The 23,061-nt window shown below is 39.0% G+C and overlaps 3 protein-coding genes across 3 annotated transcripts; 1 reads left to right on the forward strand and 2 right to left on the reverse strand.

Annotated features, from left to right (window-relative positions):
• The first annotated feature begins 1,704 nt into the window (after positions 1-1,704).
• On the forward strand, positions 1,705-3,783 carry cldn5b (claudin 5b). The gene has a single exon (XM_074618413.1). It carries the CDS (start codon positions 1,926-1,928, stop codon positions 2,568-2,570), a length of 645 nt encoding a protein of 214 aa, XP_074474514.1. The 5' UTR covers positions 1,705-1,925; the 3' UTR covers positions 2,571-3,783.
• Positions 3,784-5,342: 1,559 nt separating this feature from the next.
• acads (acyl-CoA dehydrogenase short chain) lies at positions 5,343-12,986 on the reverse strand. Its single transcript, XM_074618412.1, has 11 exons — positions 12,739-12,986; positions 10,957-11,117; positions 9,591-9,740; positions 9,388-9,499; positions 9,103-9,254; positions 8,828-8,998; positions 7,453-7,590; positions 6,930-7,025; positions 6,790-6,846; positions 6,365-6,708; positions 5,343-6,325 (listed from the first exon to the last, which is right to left on the reverse strand). The coding sequence occupies exons 1-10, from the start codon at positions 12,764-12,766 to the stop codon at positions 6,556-6,558; spliced, it is 1,218 nt and encodes a 405-aa protein (XP_074474513.1). The 5' UTR covers positions 12,767-12,986; the 3' UTR covers positions 5,343-6,325; positions 6,365-6,555.
• A 2,138-nt stretch (positions 12,987-15,124) lies between these two features.
• crybb1 (crystallin, beta B1) lies at positions 15,125-19,149 on the reverse strand. Its single transcript, XM_074617447.1, has 6 exons — positions 19,000-19,149; positions 18,643-18,786; positions 17,314-17,432; positions 17,038-17,170; positions 16,088-16,230; positions 15,125-15,515 (listed from the first exon to the last, which is right to left on the reverse strand). Exons 2-6 carry the CDS (start codon positions 18,763-18,765, stop codon positions 15,338-15,340), a joined length of 696 nt encoding a protein of 231 aa, XP_074473548.1. The 5' UTR covers positions 18,766-18,786; positions 19,000-19,149; the 3' UTR covers positions 15,125-15,337.
• Positions 19,150-23,061: the final 3,912 nt, after the last annotated feature.

The raw sequence follows: 23,061 nt of genomic DNA on the forward strand, positions 1-23,061 counted from the left end.
AAACGCTGCCCAACGGTTCAACCAGACTGACAACTAAACAGGTCAAAGATCCTTCTGAGCTGAAACAGTTGAATCAGAACAGAAGAAATCCGCAGTCATTACTAAAAGAAACTGGAAGCTGAGCATCAAAATGTGTGCAGATTTAAACAGGAACAGCTTCCTGTTTCAACATCAACGTCACAATAATGCAGCCCAGAACAACACATATTATTCACATATTTTTCACAATTTTTTTTACATATTTTACTAATATTTTTCGGACATTCTTAAGATATTTTTCACATATTTTCTAGACATTTCTCAAATGTTTTGGATATTTTTAACAATTTCTTTTGAAATATTTTACTAATATTTTTCACATATTTTATACATATTTTTCAGACATTTTTCTCATATTTATTGGATATTTTTTCACTATTTTTTCACATATTTTACTAATAATTTTCATATATTTTTTAGATATTTCAAACGTATTTTTCGGAAATTTTTCACTATATCTTTTTCACATATTTTACTAAGAATTTTCGGACATTTTTAAGATATTTTTCAAATATTTTCTAGACATTTTCCACAATTTTTTCATATTTTCTGAATATTTTAAACATATTTTTCAGACATTTTTAACAATTTCTTTTGAAATGTTTTACTAATATTTTTCATATATTTTATACATATTTTTCAGAAATGTTTCTCATATTTATTGGATATTTTTCTCATATTTATTGGATATTTGTTCACATATTTTTCGGAATTTTTCACTATTTCTTCACATATTTTACTAAAAATGTTTATATATTTTTGGGATATTTGAAACGTATTCACATATTTTTAACTATATCTTTTTCACATTTTTTAGAAAGAATTTTGGGACATTTTTAAGATATTTTTCACATATTTTCTAGACATTTCTCACATATATTTGGACATTTTCCACAATTTTTTCACATATTTTTTGAATATTTTAAACATTTTTCAGACATTTTTCACATATTTATTGAACATTTTTCATTTTCTTTAAAATCATTCATGTTTTTGTTGTATTGATGAGAAATTAAAGAAAAAGTTGGAAGAAGACATGAAACTATAAAGCTCTTGGCCGGATTTGAACCCAGGATGTGGCTTTCAGGACCAACAGGAGGTGCCCATATCCTCTCCATAATATCCACATCTCTGTTTACTTTAAGCTTTAAATCTACGTTTTATATTATTATTGGGTCAAACTATAAGTCGGGAATCCTGGTAAACTCCCTCCACATTACTTCCACCTCCTCCCACTGACTCTGAATCACAGGAAGACAGCACACATCTGGTGCGCTCCAGTCCAAACTACTCTCACCCAATAGAAGTTTATCCAACTGTACTATTAGTGTACTACTACATTTTTCAGACATTTTTCACATATTTATTGGATATTTTTCACATATTTTTTCACCAAAGTATACTTCGGGGAAATATACTTGTACTTTACTTAAGTGTACTTCATAAAATAAACTTGAAGTAGACTACTTTTTTGTAAGGGAACTCTCACACCAGTGCGTAAAAGTGCGTAACCGTGCGTAAAAGTGTGTTGGATGCTGCTGCTCCTGTAGACCCCCCCTCCCCACCCCGTCCTCTTCTGATTGGCTGAAGCAGAGATGCCTTTAAGAGCTGATTGGTCCAAAGTTTCTCGCTTGTGTTCTAATGAGACCCTCATAAATGAGAAGCCTCGGCTGAGCGCGCACCCAGAGGCGAGGCTGAGCGCGCACAGAGCATCACTGTAACCCAGGAGACGCTTTAACTTCAGGAGTCCCAGCAGGAGTCCCAGCAGAAGCACCATCAGGAGTCCCATCAGGAGCACCATCAGGAGCCTCATCAGGAGCACCATCAGGAGCCCCATCAGGAATCCCATCAGGAGCACCATCAGGAGTCCCATCAGAACCGGAACCATGCTCTCTGCGTGTCTGGAGCTGCTGGGTCTGGGTCTGAGCCTCTCTGGCTCTCTGCTGGTGATGGTGGCCTGCGGGCTGCCCATGTGGAAGGTGACCGCCTTCATCGAGTCCAACATCGTGGTGGCTCAGACTCTGTGGGACGGTCTCTGGATGTCCTGCGTGGTGCAGAGTACCGGACAGATGCAGTGCAAAATCCACGACTCGGTTCTGGCTCTGTCTCAGGACCTGCAGACGGCCCGAGCCCTCACCATCATCTCCGCGGTGCTCGGTGTGGTCGCTCTGTCCGTCACGGTGGCCGGAGCGCAGTGCACCAACTGCATCCGAGAGGAGGAGGTGAAGAGGAAGGTGGTGCACGCTGGAGGAGTCCTGTACATCCTCAGTGGACTCCTGGTGCTGGTTCCGCTCTGCTGGCTCGCCAACAACATCATAGTGGACTTCCACGACCCGCTGGTACCGGCGTCCAAGAAGAGGGAGATCGGAGCGGCCATCTACATCGGCTGGGCCGCCACAGGGATGCTGCTGATGGGAGGGACGCTGCTCTGCTGCTCCTTCTGCTCTGGAGTGAGGACCACCAAGACCTTCAAGTACGCACCCACATCCATCACCTCCAACGGGGGGGTCGAGAAGAAGTATTATGTATAAACTCAAAGTCCACTTTGGTTTTTTGGGACTTTTGTTTTTGGAGAAACTTCTGAAAGTTTGACATGATTTGTTGCCAGAAGATGCTGATGAGACTGATGGAGCTCGTTCTGAGCACAGAGTGGGTGTAACAGAAGTTTATTTATGCTCCTAATGAGGTTTTAATCTGCTAGTGATGCATCACAAGGCCACTGCTAGTGAAGTCTGGTAATTAAAACATTCATTGGTTGATTAGTATGGAGGACAAAACCTGCCACAATCAAAAATAGATAAATAAATAAATAAATATGCCATTAAATTAACCAAATATAATATTAAAAATAAATGTAGGCATTAATTAATTAATTTTCTTATTTAATTTATTTATTTACTTATTTATTTATTCATCTATGCAAAAGGAAAAATCATGCAGAAATAAATAAATACAATTCAATAATGAATAAATTAACTTAAAATAAATGCAAAAATAAATAAGTAAATAAATATGTCATTAAATGAACCAAAAATAATATTCAAAATAAACGTAGGGATTAATTGATTGATGAAATGTGATAATTTGACAATTAAGTTTTAATTTGCTTATTTATTTATTTATGCAAAGGGGAAAACCATGCAGAAATAAATAAATAAAACTAAATAATGAATAAATCCATTTTAAATAAATAAAAAATGAATGCAAAACTAAATAAATAAATAATAAAAAAAAGATAAAGTAAAAAAATAAATAAAAGGGAAAATTAAATAGAATATGTAAATAAAGAAGCAAATTAAAACAGAATTATCAATTCATGTCACATTTGATCAATTCATTAATGTCTACATTTCATTTTTTAATATTATTTTTGTTTATTTAATGGCATTTATTTATGTATCAAGTCCTTTATTTTGGCAGGTTTTGTCCTCCATAGATTAGAGGCTGAACAAGTGTTGAATCATAAGGTTGTAATGATGCCATTGTGCATGTTGGGTGGCCTCTGATGGGCTGCAGAGCTTCATTGTAAATAGTCCCCCCCCCCCCCTCCCAGTGGACTAATTCAGTGTACTGGTTCTGAGACTGGTTCCCACAGAGAAGCCTTTTCAGACCAGTGAGCACTCATGTTGTGATCAAAGAGGGGGGGGTGCATTTGAATACATGTACAGTGTTTTCTACTTCCTGTCATTTATTTCTAGTCTTTTTTATAGAACTTACTTTTCTAATAAAGACAAAAAACAACTATTTAAGTGTCTGTGCTTATCTGTGTTAATTAAAGCCTGTTATTATCTAATATTTAAATACGCAATGAAATATCCATCATTATAATCAAAATGTGCCAAATCTCACTGGTGTAACGAGGGCAAAGGTCATCCGTACAACATTTGATGTTCTTGCACGTGCACTTGTTTGCATGCGAAATAAAAGAAAAACAAACAAGAGCCAGAAAAGTGACGTCAAAATAATCAGTAGCCTGGTTCACACACCCCGACGGAGCGCTGGACGACCTGCGGTACACTGCACCGAACAATGCAGCCAGCGCACTGCACTGATTAGCACAATCAGCTGGCTGAGACTCAAAGCGTCAGGAAGCTGGTCCTGGATCTGGACCAGTGGAGCAATCAGTGACCTCACGTGGATAAACAAGAAGAAGAAGAAGAAGAAGAGGAGGAAGAGGAGGAAGAAGAAGAGGAGGAAGAGCGTGCACACAAACACAATCAGGAACTAGTACAATAGTACTGTACTTAAGTATCATTTTGAGGTACTTGTACTTAACATTTCATGCTGCTTTATACTTCTTCTCCACTACATCTCAGAGGGAAACCGTACGGTTACTTTGCAGATTCAGATTAATAAAACAAAATATAAATCAACTAATAAATGATGATGTATTATATAGATTAAACTACCCAGCAGTAAATTAACGAATTAAAATGAGCTCAAACTTAATTACTAATTAATTGATATAAAATGTGACAAATTAATTTTATTTATCTATGCAAAGGGGAAAATCTTGCATAAATAAATAAATACAATTTAGTAATAAATAGTAATGAATAAAAAATAAATGAATGAAAAAATAAATAAATAGATATGCCATTAAATGAACCAAAAATCTAAATAAACTTAGGCATTAATTAATTGTTAATGTGACAAATTGATAGTTCTGTTTAAATTTGCTTATTTATGTATTTATCTATGCAAAGGGTTACATCATGCATAAATAAATAATTTAATAAATAAATACAATTTAATAATGAATAAATTTGAAATAAATAAAAAAAATACAAATGAATATGCCATTAAATAAACCAAAAGAAATATTCAAAATAAACGCAGGCATTAATTAATTAATTCATAAAATGTGAAATAAATTGATATTTCTGTTTTAATTTGCCTATTTATGTATGTATCTATGCAAAAGGGGATCATGCCTAAATAAATAAAATGTAATAATGAATAAATAAATTTGAAATAGAAAAAAAATGCAAAAATAAATACATAAATAAATATGCCATTAAATGAACCAAAAATAATATTCAAAATAAACGTAGGCATTAATTAATTAATTCATAAAATGTGAAATAAATTGATATTTCTGTTTTATTATTCTTATTTATTTATCTATCTATCTATCTATGCAAAGGGGGAAATCATGACGAAATAATTAAATGAATACAACTTAATAATGAATAAATATATTTAAAATAAATTAAAAATAAATGCAAAAATAAATAAATAAATTTAAAAGTTAAAATTGACACGAATCTTTCAACATTGAAATAAAATCCATAATTTCTCTGTGATAAGTCACGTAATTGTGTTTTTATTATCATCTGCACACGATAAATTACATTCTAATATGTACAAGTTATTGAGGCACACGAGGTCTGTGAAATCAACCACAATGTGTATTTCACTACACGGCCTCTCAGTCAAATATACAGATTTAAAACTGCTTTGACATTAAATTAGTAAAACTGGATTCAACAACTGTGTACATTCTGAAAAACATGTGTACTTGTGATTTCTTTGTAGCATTTCAAGTGATTCATGAATGTTGAATCTGTATGAAGCAGGAAGTGGGTCAAAGACACATGAAGGCACTCCGTCGCCCTCTGCTGGTCAAACCCTCATCATCATCTTAAAAAGGGTCAGTTCACACTAATCACAGCAACTTGTTTGATTATAAGATATTGAACATCTCCTGTAGATAAACTCATGCTGAGCCGTTAAGTGAATTAGCTGTGGGCTACAACTTTTTAGCCTTTATTTGTTTACATTTTTGCAAATTAGGACCATTAAAAGTATGCCGAATTATCTATTAGCAGCTCCTGTTTGCAGTGTACTCATGGATGTACAGACAACTATCACTGGATTACCGTGATACTGAAGAAAAGTTAAAATCGTGACTATTCTCAGGCGAGTTCTGCAGTAATAAGGAGCGCCATTTTCCGTGATTTCTAAGCCGATTTATGGGATTTTATTGACGACAAATAAACCTTTGAACTGTTGGATCATGTTGTTGCAAGTTGCCCCATTGGGGACAGTGGTTAGTTAGCTAACTAACTACTAGATGTGAGAGGGTGTCAGTCTTTTCAAAGTCTCCTGGTGTATGGTAGGCATCAGTCGTGGGACAGACAACATACGTTTGTGTGATAACAACTTTTAAACGTCAGTTATTAAATGAATTCCCAGCCGCAGGAGGAGAGCAAAGAGAGAACACAAGACAGACAAAGTGGGATTTTGAGCACCAAGAAAGAAACACATAAAAACAAAACTTTCTCTGAAAATATGTCCTTTTTTTTTATAAATTGAAGTGAACTGACCCTTTAAACCGGCGGTGCACTTGATATCCTCTTATGGCAGCAGAGATGAGTTATTCAGTTTACAGTATAATAAAGTCATTCCTGTATTCCCTTGGAGTTAATGGACACATAAAAAGGACTTATCTGGACTCCAGATCTGGGATTATATGTCCATACTGTCCCACCCAAGGAACCGACAGAGGCGTGTCTATGATTGGTACTCCTTCAGTACCTGGCCGGCAATAACCAGTCTCTGGATCTCACTGGTGCCCTCGTAGATCTCTGTAATGCGAGCGTCGCGGTAGTGCCTCTCGGCGGGCATGTCCGCCACGTAACCCATCCCGCCCAGAACCTGGATCGCCTGATTTTAAAGTACAAATAAAACAAAACATGTAATGTCGAGGGTTTCTTCTGTATGTTTACGTCGTGTTTGGTTTCTTACCTGATGTGAGCAGAAGGTGGCGGCTTCAGACGCCGCTAGTTTGGCCATGGCGGCTTCCTGCAGGAGAACACAGGTGGTTAAACGTCTGTTACGCTGCAGAGGCGTTAAAGTTGATAAAGAGATCAGAGGCGACTGCGTACCTTGGTGAAGGGTTTCTTTGCATCTCGAAGAAGTGAAGCCTTCCAGGTGAGCAGACGGGCGCTCTCTACCGCCACGGCCATGTCAGCCAGTTTAAACTAAAAAACAGAAATACTTGATTAGTGCTTCAACGATTATTGAAGTCATTTAGGTCAATAAAGTATTTCTGACTGACCTAAAGACCATGTTAGTAGCCGGGTGGCGTTCAGCTTTCATGCAAATATAAACAAACACAATGCTGCTGTTTAACATAACGGCGGATCACTTTGAACCCTGAAGGCAACACAAATGTTGAACAAACCCTCGAGGTTAGACTCAACTTATCTGGAAGAGAAAACCAAGTTGAACAGTAAACCTACCGCCCCAACGGTCAGTTGTAAACATCCATCACAGTTTACAGACGTTACCAAACAGTTTCTCTGTGTAATGAGGGATTATAACTGATTGTTTGTGTTGACCCATTGTTATCCCAGAGAAAACAGCAGAAGTTGTGCTACACCATAGTTCTCAGTAGAGTTGTGTCACCTGTATGGCCTGCAGCTTGCCGATCGGGGCTCCGAATGCGGTGCGTTTGTGTGCGTAGTCTGCGGCGCAGTCCAGAGAAGCCTGAGCGATACCGAGAGCCTGAGCTGCGATGCCGATCCGGCCGCTGTCCAGGGTTTGCTGTGTGACACAGATCAACGGTACGTTAACCACGACGTGGTCACATGCAGTAACCTGCTAAATCAACATATACTGTACATGCAAGATTAGAAACAAGGCGGAGAAATTCTCCAGGAGATTCTTGAAGATGTTGTACAGCGGGTACTGAGCTGCAGGGATATTTCAGGAAAACTTTATTTTTTATAATAATTTATTACTTTTTTAACTCTAAACCATGGAGGGGAAAAGCTGAATCATAAACTTCTGGGACTTTTACTTTGGAAAATCTCTAAATGAATCCAGTAAAATGTTTGATTTTCAGCATGTATGTAGTCAGAGATGTCCTGAAGTCAAATATATCAGGATCATTGGCAGGAATTATTGATTATCCAGAAACCCACAACTCAAAGAATAAAGACATTTCCCTCACAGATTAGTGGGATCTTCTTTTTAATTTATAATGTTTTATACTTCTGGTGAATATAATCCATCAATCTGATTTCCATAGATGTATTTTGTAAATACAGTTCCCTTTGTTAACATCTTATTTTGAAAAGCTGACGTAGTCCCACGTGTCTACTTCCTCTAACTTCTCCAAGGTGGTCTCTAGCTCTCCCGTCAGCTCCGTTCTCTTTATCCATCCATGGTCAGCTCCATCGGGGCCGTTTCAATGCAGAGAACATCAATGTCAGTATCTGGGTGCTCTACAGTCGTAGCGTCGGCCCATTTGACCACGGAGACGAGAGCGACGGCCGGCTCCACCGCCTCGTTACCGCCATACAATAACGTCTCCTTGTAACTTTTCCGCACTTTTTTTGCAGACATTTTCTGCCTTTTTTTAGTCTTTTCAGAATTTTTTTCGGAAATATTTCAGACATTTTTAATATTTTGTTTTGTCCTTTTTTCTGACATATTTCAGATATTTTTTGGACATTTCAGCTTTTTACAGATTTGTTTTCCTCAGACGTTTTTCAGCCTTTGTTCGGACATATTCTACCTCCACACTCGTAATTTCCTACCCCTAGTGTTTTTCTATTGAGGAAACAGATTTATTACTCCTGCAGTTGTTCAACAGGAAGAAGAGCCTCACCTGAAAATATGTCACATGGACAGGTATGTCTTGAAGTGTAGTCGATATTCAGGAAGTTGTGAAAAGGTTGAAGCTACTTTGTTTTAGCAGAGGTGTTTTAGTTGGATTCAGCTCTTATTTTGAAATATAATAACGGGCTGTGTGTCACAATGAATGCTTTAGAAGTACCATGGCGATCTTGAATCCGGCACCACGAGGTCCCAGCATGTTGTCCAGTGGTATCCTGCAGTCCTCCAGGATGATGTTAGCTGTGGACGAGGCTCTGATGCCCAGCTTGTCCTCCTTCTTCCCCAGAGAGAGCCCCGGGTGTGGCATGGGGATGAGGAAGGCACTGATACCCTGCAGACACGGAAGAAAAAACACTGTTATATATACAGACAGTTTTATTGCTCAACAGAACAATCCTCTCTTTATCTCTCAGTATAAAATGTGCCGCGTCATGCCTTGTGTTTGAGCTTCTTGTCCGTGGTGGCGAGCACGACGGTGGCAGAGGCGTCCCAGCTGTTGGTGATCCAGGCTTTGGTCCCGTTCAGCACCCACTCATCTCCCTCCTGACGAGCTACCGTGGAGGCTGCACCCGCGTCGCTGCCGTTACCTGGAGATTATATTCAAAATTTGAACCCAAAATAAGCAGATTTCGATTTGCTCTTGGTGTGAATGCGCCGCTACACCAATAATATGTCATATCCGTCAGTGGTATGTTTGTATGCGTGAGGCGTCACATTTACCTGGCTCGCTGAGGGCGAAGCAGCCCACCTTCTCCCCGGTGGTGAACGGTGTGATCCACTGCTTCTTCTGTTCTTCGGTACCGTTCTTCAATACGGGTCCGATGTAGAGAGACTGAGAGCAGAACCACAGAGACCAGAACAGGTGATTAAAACACCTGCACTGACAGGATACCACACCTGTTATATTTACAGACTCTACTCACATTATTAACAGACACCACGACTCCAGTGCTGGCGCAGCCTCTGCTGATTTCCTCCATAGCCAGACTGTACGCCAGGTAGTCCATCCCAGCTCCACCCAGCTCCTCTGGGACCTCGATGGCCATCACGCCCATCGCCCCCAACTCCTGGATCTGGAATAACAGCGACAGTCGACCATGGATGTAAAGACCCGGACACAGCTCCCGTTCATTCCTATGAAAGTTGCTCAGTGGTGCATGAAGCCAAAGCTGTTTAAGTGTTCGTACTACTAAAACATGATCCACTGAGTTACAGACGTCTCTTTACCAATGTAAGTCTATGGGAAAAAGTATTTTTAGGACCAATGGCATCACGTGACCGACACGGAAGTTGTTACAAGCTAAAATTAAATAATAAATTAAATGTTCAACTTCTTTAAGTTTAATTAACAAAAAAATATAAAGTTACAAGCTAAAAATTAAATATTTTTTTTTATTAAATGTTCAAATTCTTTAAGTTTAATTAACAGAAAATGTAAAATTACGAGCTAAAAATGAAATAAAAGAAATAAAATGTTCAATTTCTTTCAATTTAATTAACAAAAAATGTAAAGTTACATGCTTCAAATTAATGAAAAAAAAAAGAAATACAATTTTGAACTTCTTTAAGTTTAATTAACAAAAAAATGTAAAGTTACAAGCTTAAAAAAATAAATTAAAAGAAATGAAATATAATGTTCAACTTCTTTAACTTGAATTAAAAAAATGTAAAGTTACTAGCTAAAAATGAAATAAAAAACAATTTAATAAAAAGTTCAACTTCTTTAGGTTTAGTTAACAAAAAAATGTAAAGTTACAAGCTAAAAATTAGATAAGAGTTGACTAATCGGTCCTTTTGGTCTTAGTCGACTAAGATTTCTATAAGTCTATAAGTAATTTTTTTATGCTTTTTTCATGCTGAATGACTTATTTCCAAGAAACATATGAGCACATCTCTGATAAACACCAGATTTAAAGTGGTGCTTTTGTGTGATTCCTTGCGGAGAAACTCAGCTTCACAAATCTGTCGATTAAATCAACTAATCGTATGAGTGTATGAGTGTATGAGTGTATGAGTGTATGAGTGTATGAGTGTATGAGTGACAGCCCTACATTATACACTCACAAAAACATACTTATTAATATTATATTGCATTTCTGGCCAAAGATCCCCTGAAATGTTACACACTGTTCCTTTAAAGTGGACTTGTTTCCTCATAAACCATCTTCTTGGTTCTTATCTCTTCCTGCTAAACACGGGATTTCATTGCAACAATAAAAATGGGATCAAATTTCCACCCATAAGACAATTAAAGCATCACAATGTGCCGCTCTGTGTGTGTTTGTGTACCTGTTTGGCGGGGTAGGTGTGCTCTTTGTCCAGCTTGCCAGCGATGGGGCTCAGTTCTCTGTCGGCGAAGTCTCTGCAGGTCTGTCTCAGGAGCTGATGAGTCTCCGGTAACTCTGCCAGCTGCGATAGACTTCGACATCCGGTGAAACACAAGCCGAGAGCTGAGGGACGGAAACACATAAAGAGTTCAGTTAGGGCTGAGCAATAAAGACAAAAACTTCTATCACCATATTGATCATCTCATATCACGATATATATCACGATATAGACGTTTTCTATGGAGGATGGAACCTGCCAAAATCTAAAATCAATAAATAAATGACTAAAATAAATAAATAAATAAATAAATGTCATTAAATGTAGCAAAAATATAAAAAAATAAATAACCATTAATTAATTGATAAAATGTGACATAACTTGACTTAACTTCTGTTTTAATTTGTTTCTTTATTTATTTATCTTTGTATTAATTCCCTTATTTATTTACTCTTCGGATTAATTTTCCCTTTTATTTAATTATGTATTTATTTTTATTATTCAAAAAAATATCTATTATTATTATCTATTTTTTTTTAATTTATCTTTTTTTTTTTAATACTTTACACTGTGTCTCTGTGTCTCTCTGTCTCTCTATCTCTCTGTGTCTCTGTCTCTGTCTGTCTGTCTGTGTCTCTGTGTCTGTCTCTGTCTCTGTCTGTCTCTGTGTCTGTCTCTGTGTCTGTCTGTCTGTCTGTCTGTCTGTGTCTCTGTGTCTGTCTGTCTGTCTGTCTGTCTGTCTGTGTCTGTGTGTCTGTCTCTGTGTCTGTCTGTCTGTCTGTGTCTCTGTGTCTGTCTCTCTGTGTCTGTCTCTGTCTGTCTGTCTGTGTCTGTGTCTCTGTGTCTGTCTCTGTGCCTGTCTGTCTGTCTGTCTGTCTGTGTCTCTGTGTCTGTCTCTGTCTGTCTGTCTGTGTCTGTGTGTCTGTCTCTGTCTGTCTGTCTGTGTCTGTGTCTCTGTGTCTGTCTCTGTGCCTGTCTGTCTGTCTGTCTGTCTGTGTCTCTGTGTCTGTCTCTGTCTGTCTGTCTGTCTGTCTGTGTCTGTGTGTCTGTCTCTGTGTCTGTCTGTCTGTCTGTGTCTCTGTGTCTGTGTCTGTCTCTGTCTGTGTCTGTTTCTCTGTGTCTGTCTCTGTCTGTCTGTGTCTGTGTCTCTGTGTCTGTCTCTGTGTCTGTCTGTGTCTCTGTGTCTCTGTCTGTCTCTCTGTGTGTCTGTGTCCCTGTCTCTTTGTGTCTGTGTGTCTCTGTGTCCCTGTGTGTCTCTGTCTCTCTGTGTCTCTGTGTCCCTGTGTGTCTCTGTCTCTCTGTGTCTCTGTGTCCCTGTGTCCCTGAAGGCAGCAGCAGCTAGCTGGTTAGCTTCATGTTAGCTTCATGTTCTTTAGGTGAAAGGTTAACTGAACATCAGTCTCCTTTATTTCAGTCTGACAGTTTAATAAAACCTCAAAGAGACAAGAACAGCTGTTAAACTATTGATCAACACTCACTGAAGACCAGTCTCTGTCTGCTAGTGGAGTTATTGATCAGTTATTGATCAGAGCTAGCTGCTAGCTGCTAGCCTGATGTAGCCGAGGAGCTAACTGTAAACATGTGTCTTCTGTGAGGACATTAATATTCATACCAGCTGATCAGTTATAGTGTTTAATGAGATCAGGAGTTATGTCAGCATGCTGAGCTAGCAGGGTTAGCTCTCTAACAGCTAACAGAAAACAACCTTAATGTTCATCATTAGTCTGTTTCCCTTCATCAACTCACCTTTCCTCGCTTTGAACAGAGCAGCCATGTCTCCTTCCTCTCAGCTCCAGGTATCAGCTCCAGGTAACAGCCAGGTAACAGCCAGGTAACAGCCAGGTAACAGCCAGGTAACAGCCAGGTAACAACAGACACAACAGACACAACAGACAGATCAGACAGATCAGACAGATCTCTCTGAGGTTTGACCTGACTGACTGTTATGAAGCACACTGCTGCCTTCAGGGGCTGTCGGAACTATGGCTGTCAGCAGGTGGGAGCCTTCAGGGGCTGTCGGAACTATGGGTGTCAGCAGGTGCTAGTTAGTACAGTAATGGTAAAATGTGTGCTTCACTTGTTTTAGTTTAGCCATAAGTTTAATGTGCTTTTGCTCATGTTCTTGTCATTTTCTTTCTAAAATTCAAATCACAACAGAAGTTATCTCAAGACGGGTTCTTTAAGTCCAGGAGGTGGTCATTGAGAAGGTTCTAGGGGTCCTTACAGGTTCTATTGGTCACTAAGGACATAAGGTTGTAGGTGTCATTAAGAGGTTCTAGTGGTCATTGAGGAGGTTCTAGGGGTCCATAAAGAGGTTCTGGTGGTCATTGAGGAGGTTCTAGGGGTTCTTAGAGAGGTTCTAGTGGTCACTGAGGACGTATAGTAGTAATTGAGGAGGTTCTAGAGGTGCATAAAGAGGTTCTAGTGGTCATTGAGGAGGTTCTAGGGGTCCTTAAAGAGGTTTTAGTGGTCATTGAGGAGGTTCTAGGGGTCCTTAAAAAGGTTCTGTTCTAGTGGTCACCGAGGACATAAAGTTGTAGGTGTCATTAAGTGGTTCTAGTGGTCATTGAGGAGGTTCTAGGGGTCCAAAAAGAGGTTCTGGTGGTCATTGAGGAGGTTCTAGGGGTCCTTAAAGAGGTTCTAGTGGTCATTGAGGAGGTTCTAGGGGTCCTTAAAAAGGTTCTGTTCTAGTGGTCACCGAGGACATAAAGTTGTAGGTGTCATTAAGAGGTTCTAGTGGTCATTGAGGACATATAGAGGACATATAGAGGTCATTGAGGAGGTTCTAGGGGTTCTTAGAGAGGTTCTAGTGGTCATTGAGGAGGTTCTAGGGGTTCTTAGAGAGGTTCTGGTGGTCATTGAGGAGGTTCTAGGGGTTCTTAGAGAGGTTCTGGTGGTCATTGAGGAGGTTCTAGGGGTTCTTAGAGAGGTTCTAGTGGTCATTGAGGAGGTTCTAGGGGTTCTGAGAGAGAGGTTCTGGTGGTCATTGAGGAGGTTCTAGGGGTTCTTAGAGAGGTTCTGGTGGTCATTGAGGAGGTTCTAGGGGTTCTTAGAGAGGTTCTAGTGGTCATTGAGGAGGTTCTAGGGGTTCTGAGAGAGAGGTTCTGGTGGTCACTGAGGAGGTTCTAGGGGTTCTTAGAGAGGTTCTAGTGGTCATTGAGGAGGTTCTAGGGGTTCTTAGAGAGGTTCTAGTGGTTCAGGTTCATCTCTCTCTCTGAGGTTTGACCTGACTGACTGTTATGAAGCAGACTGCTGCCTTCACGGGCTGTCGGAACTATGAGTGTCAGCAGGTGGGAGCTAGTACAGTGATGGTAAAATGTGTGCTTCACTTGCATGTTTTAGTTTTGTCATTTTCCCAAAGTAACTGTTTGTTCTACTAATTTACTGTCAAATATTCAACGTTAATAATGTTGTTATAATATGTAATATTATATAACATTCAAATTAGACACAAGTTTAAAGAGCATTTGCTCATGTTTTGTTCATAAAGAGTCTTTTTTCTTCTAAAAGGTTCTTTGAGTCCAGGAGGTGGTCATTGAGGAGGTTCTAGGGGTCTTTAGAGGTTCTAGTGGTCATTGAGGAGGTTCTAGGGGTCTTTAGAGGTTCTACTGGTCAGTGAGGAGGTTCTAGTGGTCATTGATGAGGTTCTAGGGGTCCTTAAAAAGGTTCTGATCTAGTGGTCACCGAGGACATGAGATTCTAGGTGTCATTAAGTGGTTCTACTGGTCAGTGAGGAGGTTCTAGTGGTCCCTAAAGTCGTTCTAGTGGTCATTAAGGAGGTTCTAGTGGTCCCTAAAGTGGTTCTAGTGGTCATGGAGGTCCAGGTTGTTTACTTATTGTGAGTCTGTAATACTGTATTGATCACATGATGCTTCCATGTGTTATTGGAAACCCTAATATACAGTAAATATAGCAGAAATAGAGGTTACTGTGTAATTATTTTGGGTTATAAAGAATATGCCTCAATAATAACTTTGTTATACTAAAGAGAATGTAAAAATAGCTGCAGCAGCAACATGACAATAATACAAACTCTAACTAACAGCAGCTATAACAGACCTTTACTACCTATTGTCCAAACACTAGAGTGACTTTACTGTGGAGAGAACAAAGGTGATCCAGCCAGGGAGGGTTCAGGTTTTTCACAACATGTTTATTTTTTAGCACCATAAAAAGTCAGTGAATGTTGTCCCGTGTATTTGCTCTCATTCTGTCTTTCCTCTGGGATGGAGCGCTGATGGTGGAGATTTAGGAAAGGATTGGAGAAGAGGGGGGCCGTTTGGAGAAATAAAAAGCTGAGAGGGCTGCTTGGCTACGACAGCAGCAGTCGGCCAGCGGGCATCATTCACTTGCTGGCGGAGGTGAAGGTGAAGCATCCTCTCTGGTGGAACTGCATGTCCCTGATACGACGCATGGACTGGATCTGGGGCTGGAAGGCGCAGAAGTCGTTGTAGTGTCTGTAGTCACCGCACTCAAACAGGTACTGGTAGCCTCTGTATCCAGGGTACTGGTAACCCACCCACCTGGAGGAGACATGGAGAGGGAGGACGGTTAATACCATAGTCTCACTTTCATCTATAACACTCTCATAGCTGTGGTGGTATGAATCAGTATCCCTTTAAACATGATCATGTGATTACTCTATTGGATTTCTGAGTAGGCTGGAGACTAGAGGTCCTTTAGGAGGTTCTATCTGCCATTGAGGAGGTCCTTCACAAGGTTAAAGAAGTCCAGGTGGTTTAGTGGTCATTGAAGAGGTTCTAGAGAGGTCTGAGAAGCCCAGGGGGTTTAGTGGTCACTGAGGAGGTTCTAGAGGTCATCTTGAAGTCTAAAGTCCTTTAAGATGTTCTGTTGTCATTGGGGAGGTTCTAGGGGTCCTGTAAGAGGTTGGAGTGGTAATTAATAAGGTTCTAGTGGTCATTGAGGATGTCTTAGTGGGATGAATACCACCACCATCTTCCAGAATGAGGGAACATCTTTTGGAATAATGCTGTTCCACACATGTGGAGGATCATGAAGCTGTTCTGGAGGTTCGTGGTGGAACACTTGTGTATTTCACTGCGAGGAAGTCATTAAAAAGCCGGTGTCTACTCACGCTCCTCCGGGGACCCTCACGCTGCCCACTCTGTCGCAGAAGCCATGCGCCCAGAGGGTGGGCACATCATCCTCCTGGATCTCCATCTTGTTGCCCTTGAAGTCGGAGAGCTCATACAGGCAGATCTTGTGCTCCATGCTGTCCTGCAGGGACAACAGGAAGAAGAGGTTATGTTACAGTGAGTTCTATCTTTATATCTGTGGGCTGTAAGGGTGGCAGCGATGCTCGGTCTGTGGTCGGCGTCTACTGGATGAATTACCATATATATTTAAGCTAGGTGTAGTAGTCTGGTATATTTATAGTGTATTCTAATATATTCTTTATATAGTGTATACTATAGATATATATCTCCAGTTGAGGAGGTTCTGGTGGTCCCTAAAGTGGTTCTAGTGCTCATTGAGGAGGTTCTAGTGGTCCCTAAAGTGGTTCTAGTGCTCATTGAGGAGGTTCTAGTGGTCCCTAAAGTGGTTCTAGTGGTCATTGAGGAGATTCTTGGGGTCCCTAAAGTGGTTCTAGTGGTCATTGAGGAGATTCTTGGGGTCCCTAAAGTGGTTCTAGTGGTCATTGAGGAGATTCTTGGGGTCCCTAAAGTGGTTCTAGTGGTCATTGAGGAGATTCTTGGGGTCCCTAAAGTGGTTCTAGTGGTCATTGAGGAGATTCTTGGGGTCCCTAAAGTGGTTCTAGTGGTCATTGAGGAGATTCTTGGGGTCCCTAAAGTGGTTCTAGTGGTCATTGAGGAGGTTGTAGTGGTCCTTCAGAAGGTTAAAGAAGACCAAGTGGTCTAGTGGTCATTGAGGAGGTTCTTGGGGTCCGTAAAGTGGTTCTTGTGGTCACTAAGGATGTATAGTGGTCATTGAGGAGGCATCGTATACACAGTGTTGTTCTATGGTACCATGCGGACGGGCCTATGCTTCATATATAAGATGATATATAGTGTATATATACAGTACCATGCGGACGGGCCTGAGGGACATGAGGCAGTCGCTGCGGTAGGAGTTGCTCCAGGTATCCCAGCGAGGATACTCTCCCTTCTCCAGGATGAACATCTCCCCACGGAAGTTAGTCTGCTCAAAGGCAACAAAGCTGGAGGAGGGGGTCCGCCGGGCACAGGGGGGGCACAAGGGGGTTGGAGAGGACAGGAGAGGAGGATTAGAGGAAAGACAACAGAGATATATATACACAGCACATAGAAATGTGTTTATACAGGAGTGTGTGTGTCCACTTACGGGCCGCACTCCACAATGATACTACGCACTCTATCCATGCCACGGTCACACACGTTCATACACTCATTCTGGACCTCGATCATCCTGCCCTGGAAGTTCTCCTGGTCGAACATCATGATCTGCACACAGGAGATAACACCACCAGTTACACAGGTATCATAACAAGTCCCAGTAAAGTCCTCTTCACCCCAGTAACAAGCTAAATGATAACATCACCAGTTACACCAGTATCATGTCCCAGTAGAGTCTTTAAGTATATTTTACTGCGCAATGAATACTTCTACTTTAAGTACTTTGTGAGAGCAAATATGCAATAATATAACACCCTTAAATGAGCCTTTCTGCATATATCTGCACAATGCATACTTTTAATTGAAGTACTTTAAGTATATTTGATTGCACTATGAGTACTAATACTTTGAGTGCTTGTGAAAGCAAAAGTGCAATAATATAAAACTCTTAAATGAGCCTTTCTGCATAACAAATACTTTTACTTTTTGCACAAGTGGTGTACTACTGTACATTTACTACTACTACAAAGTAAAGGATGTGAATATTTCTTCCACCATGTTCAGAAGGTAGCTGCATTTTTAACAGTATATAAAGTACTAAATAAGTAAGTAAGTAAAGTATATAAAGTAATGCACCAATAATAAAGAATTGCAATAATATAACACTCATAAATTCTGCATATATCTGCACATTAAATAATTTTACTTTAAGTACTTTGATTATATTTTACTACACAATAAATACTTTTACTTTAAAAACTTTAAGTATATTTTTCTCGACAATGAATACATTTACTTTAAGTACATTTTATTGCACAATAAATACTTTTACTTTAAGTACTTTTACTGCACAATGCATACTTTTACTGTAAATACTTTAAGTATATTTTACTGCACAATGAATACTTTCACTTAAAAATTAGCCTCTCTGCATAACAAATAGTTTTACTTTTTGCACAAGTGGTATTGCTAGTGTACTTTTACTACTAAGTAAATGCAATGAATACTTCTTCCACCACTATCTGTTCATTAATTTGAATAAAAGGGAACTAATCCGAGTAATAACTGCATGAGAAGCCTCCTTTAAAGGGTTCTGCTCACTCAAATCACAAAGACTAGGAGGTTGAATATTATTTGTGGATCTAAAAGCATCAAAACATCCTCAACATAAACATCAGGTTTCACTACTTTCACCAGATCCACTTCAAAAACGTTACTAATGAAAGCAAACCTATCAGCCTGGCTGGATGTGAGGACTTGTTGTCTTTATAATTTGTTGTGAATCAAACAGAAAGCAGTGTGTGCAGCAGTGACTCACTCTGTAGGATCCCATGCCGGGCTCTCCGGTCTTGGTGGCCTTGCTGGAGGCAGCTGGAGCTGGGGCTCCCTTGTCCTTGGCATCGGTGCCCTGGCTGGAGGCGGACTTGGCGGTCTGAGACATGGTGAGGGGCTTCAGGAGAGTCTGGGGGGAGAGATGGAGGAGGTGAACAGAAGTAGAGGAAGTGACAGGAGGAGTGGTGGCGGTGTTAACGTGGTAACGTAGGTGTGTTTATGGGGTTATGGGGAGGCTCATTGGGGCTTCTGTTTGGGCCTTTCCCCCCCGGGTGTGGCGGGCAGGGAGTGGGCCCTGGCTCTGGATGTGTGCTGATGTGTGTCTGTGTCTGTGTGTCCTTACCTGCGTTAGTATAGCTTGCAGTGTCGTGTGTGGGAGGCTGGCTCGTGCTGGTGCCTTCAACGCTCGACCCGAGCTTTTATACTCTGGCAAAGGCCAAACGTGGAGGCTCACGGCACAATAGAAAGCCTCTCGTCATCACTGTCGGCCCGTGCCAAAGCCCAACGGGTCATCGCATAGCCTGGAACCGCCGCCGGCCCCTCTGGCCTGCCCGTAAGCGTTTTACTCTGAAAGGAAACCCCTGACCACGGCGTTTTGCCCCCCCTCCCCATGTGTTAGGCTGGTAGAGAGCAGGAATGTAAAGGTTCAGAGGGCACAAAGAGGTAATCCCTCCTCTCTATCACCTAGATTCACCGCAAACAAAGATTTTAAATCATCCCTCCATCTGAAACAGAACTCTTCTTGGTTCTGAGCAAGAAAATAAAACAGAAAACAGGAAATAAACGCACCTGTTTATCATGTTTTTACTCTATATGGCACGGTTTATGAGGAACATTTAAAAGAATACACGACACTAATATTATTTATATATTTTTCATTAGGGCTGTCAATCGATTAAAATACTTAATCTCACATTTTTTATCTGTTCAAAATGTTCCTTAAAGGGAGATTTGTCAAGTATTTAATCCTCTTATCAACATGGGAGTGGACAAATATGCTGCTTTATGTAAAATGTATGTATATATTTATTATTGGAAATCAATTAACACAAAACAATGACAGATATTGATCCAGAAACCCTCACAGGTACTGCATTTAGCATAAAACAATATGCTCAAATCATAACATGGCAAACTGCAGCCCAACAGGCAACAACAGCTGTCAGTGTGTCAGTGTGCTGACTTGACTATGACTTGCCCCAAACTGCATGTGATTATCATAAAGTGGGCATGTCTGGTAAGGGGAGACTTTCAGACTTTTTTCTTTACATTTTTCAGACTTTTCTTCAGAAATTTTTAGCACATTTTTTGGACTTTTTTCTGCCTTTCTTCAACCTTTATTCGTTCGTTTTTCTGACATTTTTCTGTCATCTTCATATGATACCAGTATCTTCACTCTAGCTTTAAAACGGAGCCGCTACAACCTAAAAATCACAAGTGTTGTTAGGCTTTGTAGTTTCATATGATACCATTTCTATGGTATCTTCACTCTATCTTTAAAACTGAGCCGCTACAATGCTAATGCATTAAAGAAATTAGCAGCGTTAAAACAAATTTGCGTTTACGCGTAATTATCGCGTTAACTTTGACAGCCTTATTATTTATAAGAGTTTTAGCTGCTTAATCTCAGATTAACCCCAGACGGTCGGACAACGAAATGCTGCTACGTTTTGGGAAATATGTTTATTTGATTTCCCTCAGAGGATTAGAGGAGAAGATATGATATCAATCTCACGTCTGTGTGTTTTAGCTGCAGAGCTGGAGTCTGGAGGCGGTTAGCGTAGCTTAGCATAAAGACTGGAAGCAGGGGGAAACAGCTAGCATGGCTCTCTCCAAAGGTAAAAAAAGCAAAACGCACATAGTAACACCTCTAAATGCCAATAGAATAGCTCTCATAGCCTCTTCACATCTTCTCTGTATTTACTTATTTTTCTTTCTGAAGTTACGTAGTCTCCCTTTAAATCTGCATGCATAAATATATATTGAATTTAAATGAATATAAACATCAGTCTCTCATAAACGCAGCAGCGGTGTGGACGAGGATCCGTCCTCATCGGTCTGCAGATGTGAAATAAAGGTTGTTGATGTTGATGATAACTCCTGGATTACAGCCCGGATCACGTCTGGATTACATCACCTCGGCTGTGATGATCTCCACTATGGAAGCAGTTTGGATTAAATGGTGTTTTTGATATGTGTGCAGATTAGGTGTGAACTAATCCGGCTGTGTAATCTGTAATCTGTCTGTTGAAGATCAAACCTTAATACTTTTTTGGTGGCGTATCAGAAACTATTCTGCAGTGGATGGATGGATGGATGCGTAATCTCGTTATTCACTTTTAGACATTTCTTTTCTTAAAGGATAAGGATGGTGGTATTACTTTTTTGTTATTATGAATAAATCCCATGAAAAGCCTTAAAATGTGTTGGTCCGTCTCTCAATACTGTCTGACTTCCTGTCTGTGTGTCTCAGCTCGGAGCCCATTGGTTCCTACTGAAGACGTCGGTCTTTAAAAACACAAATGTATAGTTACATTTTTTTAAAGGCTCAGACTGTGACGGTGTATTAGGGCCATTGTAGGGGAAAAATAATTAACTACAAAGCCGGAGGAGCGGGATAATATCCAGAGAAAAATCTCAGAATTTATGAAATTAAAGTCCTACATTTTAGGGAAAAAACTTGGATATTCTTTGAGATTTTATAGTCGTAAATCTATGAGAAAAAAATCACAAATTTACAAGAAAAAAACCTTTAATATCCTTCGAAATTCCCTGAGATTAAAGTTGTACATTTATGAGAAAAAAATAAAAATTTATGAGAAAAAAACTTGAATATCCTCTGAGATTTTATAGTCGTAAATCTATGAGAAACAAAATCACAAATTTACAAGAAAAAACTTAAATATCCTTCGAAATTCTCTGAGATTAAAGTTGTACATTTACGAGAAAAAAACTTGAATATTCTTTGAGATTATGAAGTCAGAAATGTGCAGGAAAAAAAAACTTTAATATCCTCAGAAATTCGCAGAGATTAAAGCCGATCATTTACTAGAAAAAAAACTAAAAATTACAAGAAAAGAATTTGAATATTCTCTGAGCTTATAAAGTCAGATATTTGCGAGGAAAAAATCCTTTAATGTCCTCAGAAATTCACAGAGATTAAAGTCATACATTTGTGAGAAAAAAACTCAGAAACTCTCTGAGACTAAAGTTGTAGATTTAGGAGATAAACACTTGAATATTCTCTGAGATTAAAATGTAAGAAAATAAACTCACAAATTTACAAGAAAAGAAGCTGAATATTGTCTGATATTATAAAGTCATACATTTGTGAGAAATTCTCTGTGACTCTGAAAACTTGAGGTGCTATATCATATATATAGATGCAGTAAAAATCCTTTATTTTGTGTCTGTATGTAGTCACAGATGTCCTCCACTCAAATGTATCCGTCATTGTCAGGATTTATTTCTTTATTTCTTTATTTCTTTATTTCTTTATTTCTTTATTTCTTTATTTCTTTATTCATTTATTTATTTATTTATTTATTTATTCATTTATCCATTCATTTATTTATTTATTTCCCAGCAACCCAAACATTAAAGAATAAAGACATTTCCCTCACAATTTAGTGGTATTTTTCTTTTTAATTGATCGTGATTGTAAATTTGTGACTTTAATCTCAAAGAATGTTTTTCTAAGAAATGTATGACTTTAGAGATTCCAAAAATATTCATGTTTTTTTTCTTGTAAATTTGTGATTTTTTTTCTCGTAAATTTACGACTTTAATTTTGGAAATTCAGAGTTTTTTTCTTGGAATATTACCCCCCTTCCCCTGACTCTGTAATTCATTTTTTTTTTTACCTGTAATGGTCCTAACACGTCGTAGTATAAAACAGCTGCTCACTAGTTTTAATTAAACAAACAGCAGAAATTAGAGTGTTTGTTGGGGACTATTTTCAGCGGCGGATGAATCCCCATGTGGGGCTCTAGTGAGTATTAGTGTCAGCAGGACGGTGTGTTAGTGGGATTGAGTCAGAATAAACTACCGTGTGTGTTCATGGTGATGAAGGAACAACAGTGAGGCTCACTGATGTGTTTTAATGGAAGAAGACATATCAGGATATATTCAATGTTTTTTATATTATTAATTATTTTAAATTATATTATTATTATAACTATAATTATTATTATTATTAATATGTTTTTATATTTTTATATCATTCTTTTTTAATTCTTTTTTATTATTATTTCTTATATTATATTTTTCAATTAATGTTTTGTTTTAAATCATGTAATTTTTTGTAATTAATTTCAAATGTGTATCTATAAAATCAATCAAATTTGATCACAAAAAAACCTCTTGGTGAAACATTGAGGACTTTTATCTTAAAAATTAAAAAAGG

Source organism: Sebastes fasciatus, chromosome 19 (assembly GCF_043250625.1).
Source record: "Sebastes fasciatus isolate fSebFas1 chromosome 19, fSebFas1.pri, whole genome shotgun sequence".
NCBI lineage: Eukaryota > Metazoa > Chordata > Actinopteri > Perciformes > Sebastidae > Sebastes > Sebastes fasciatus.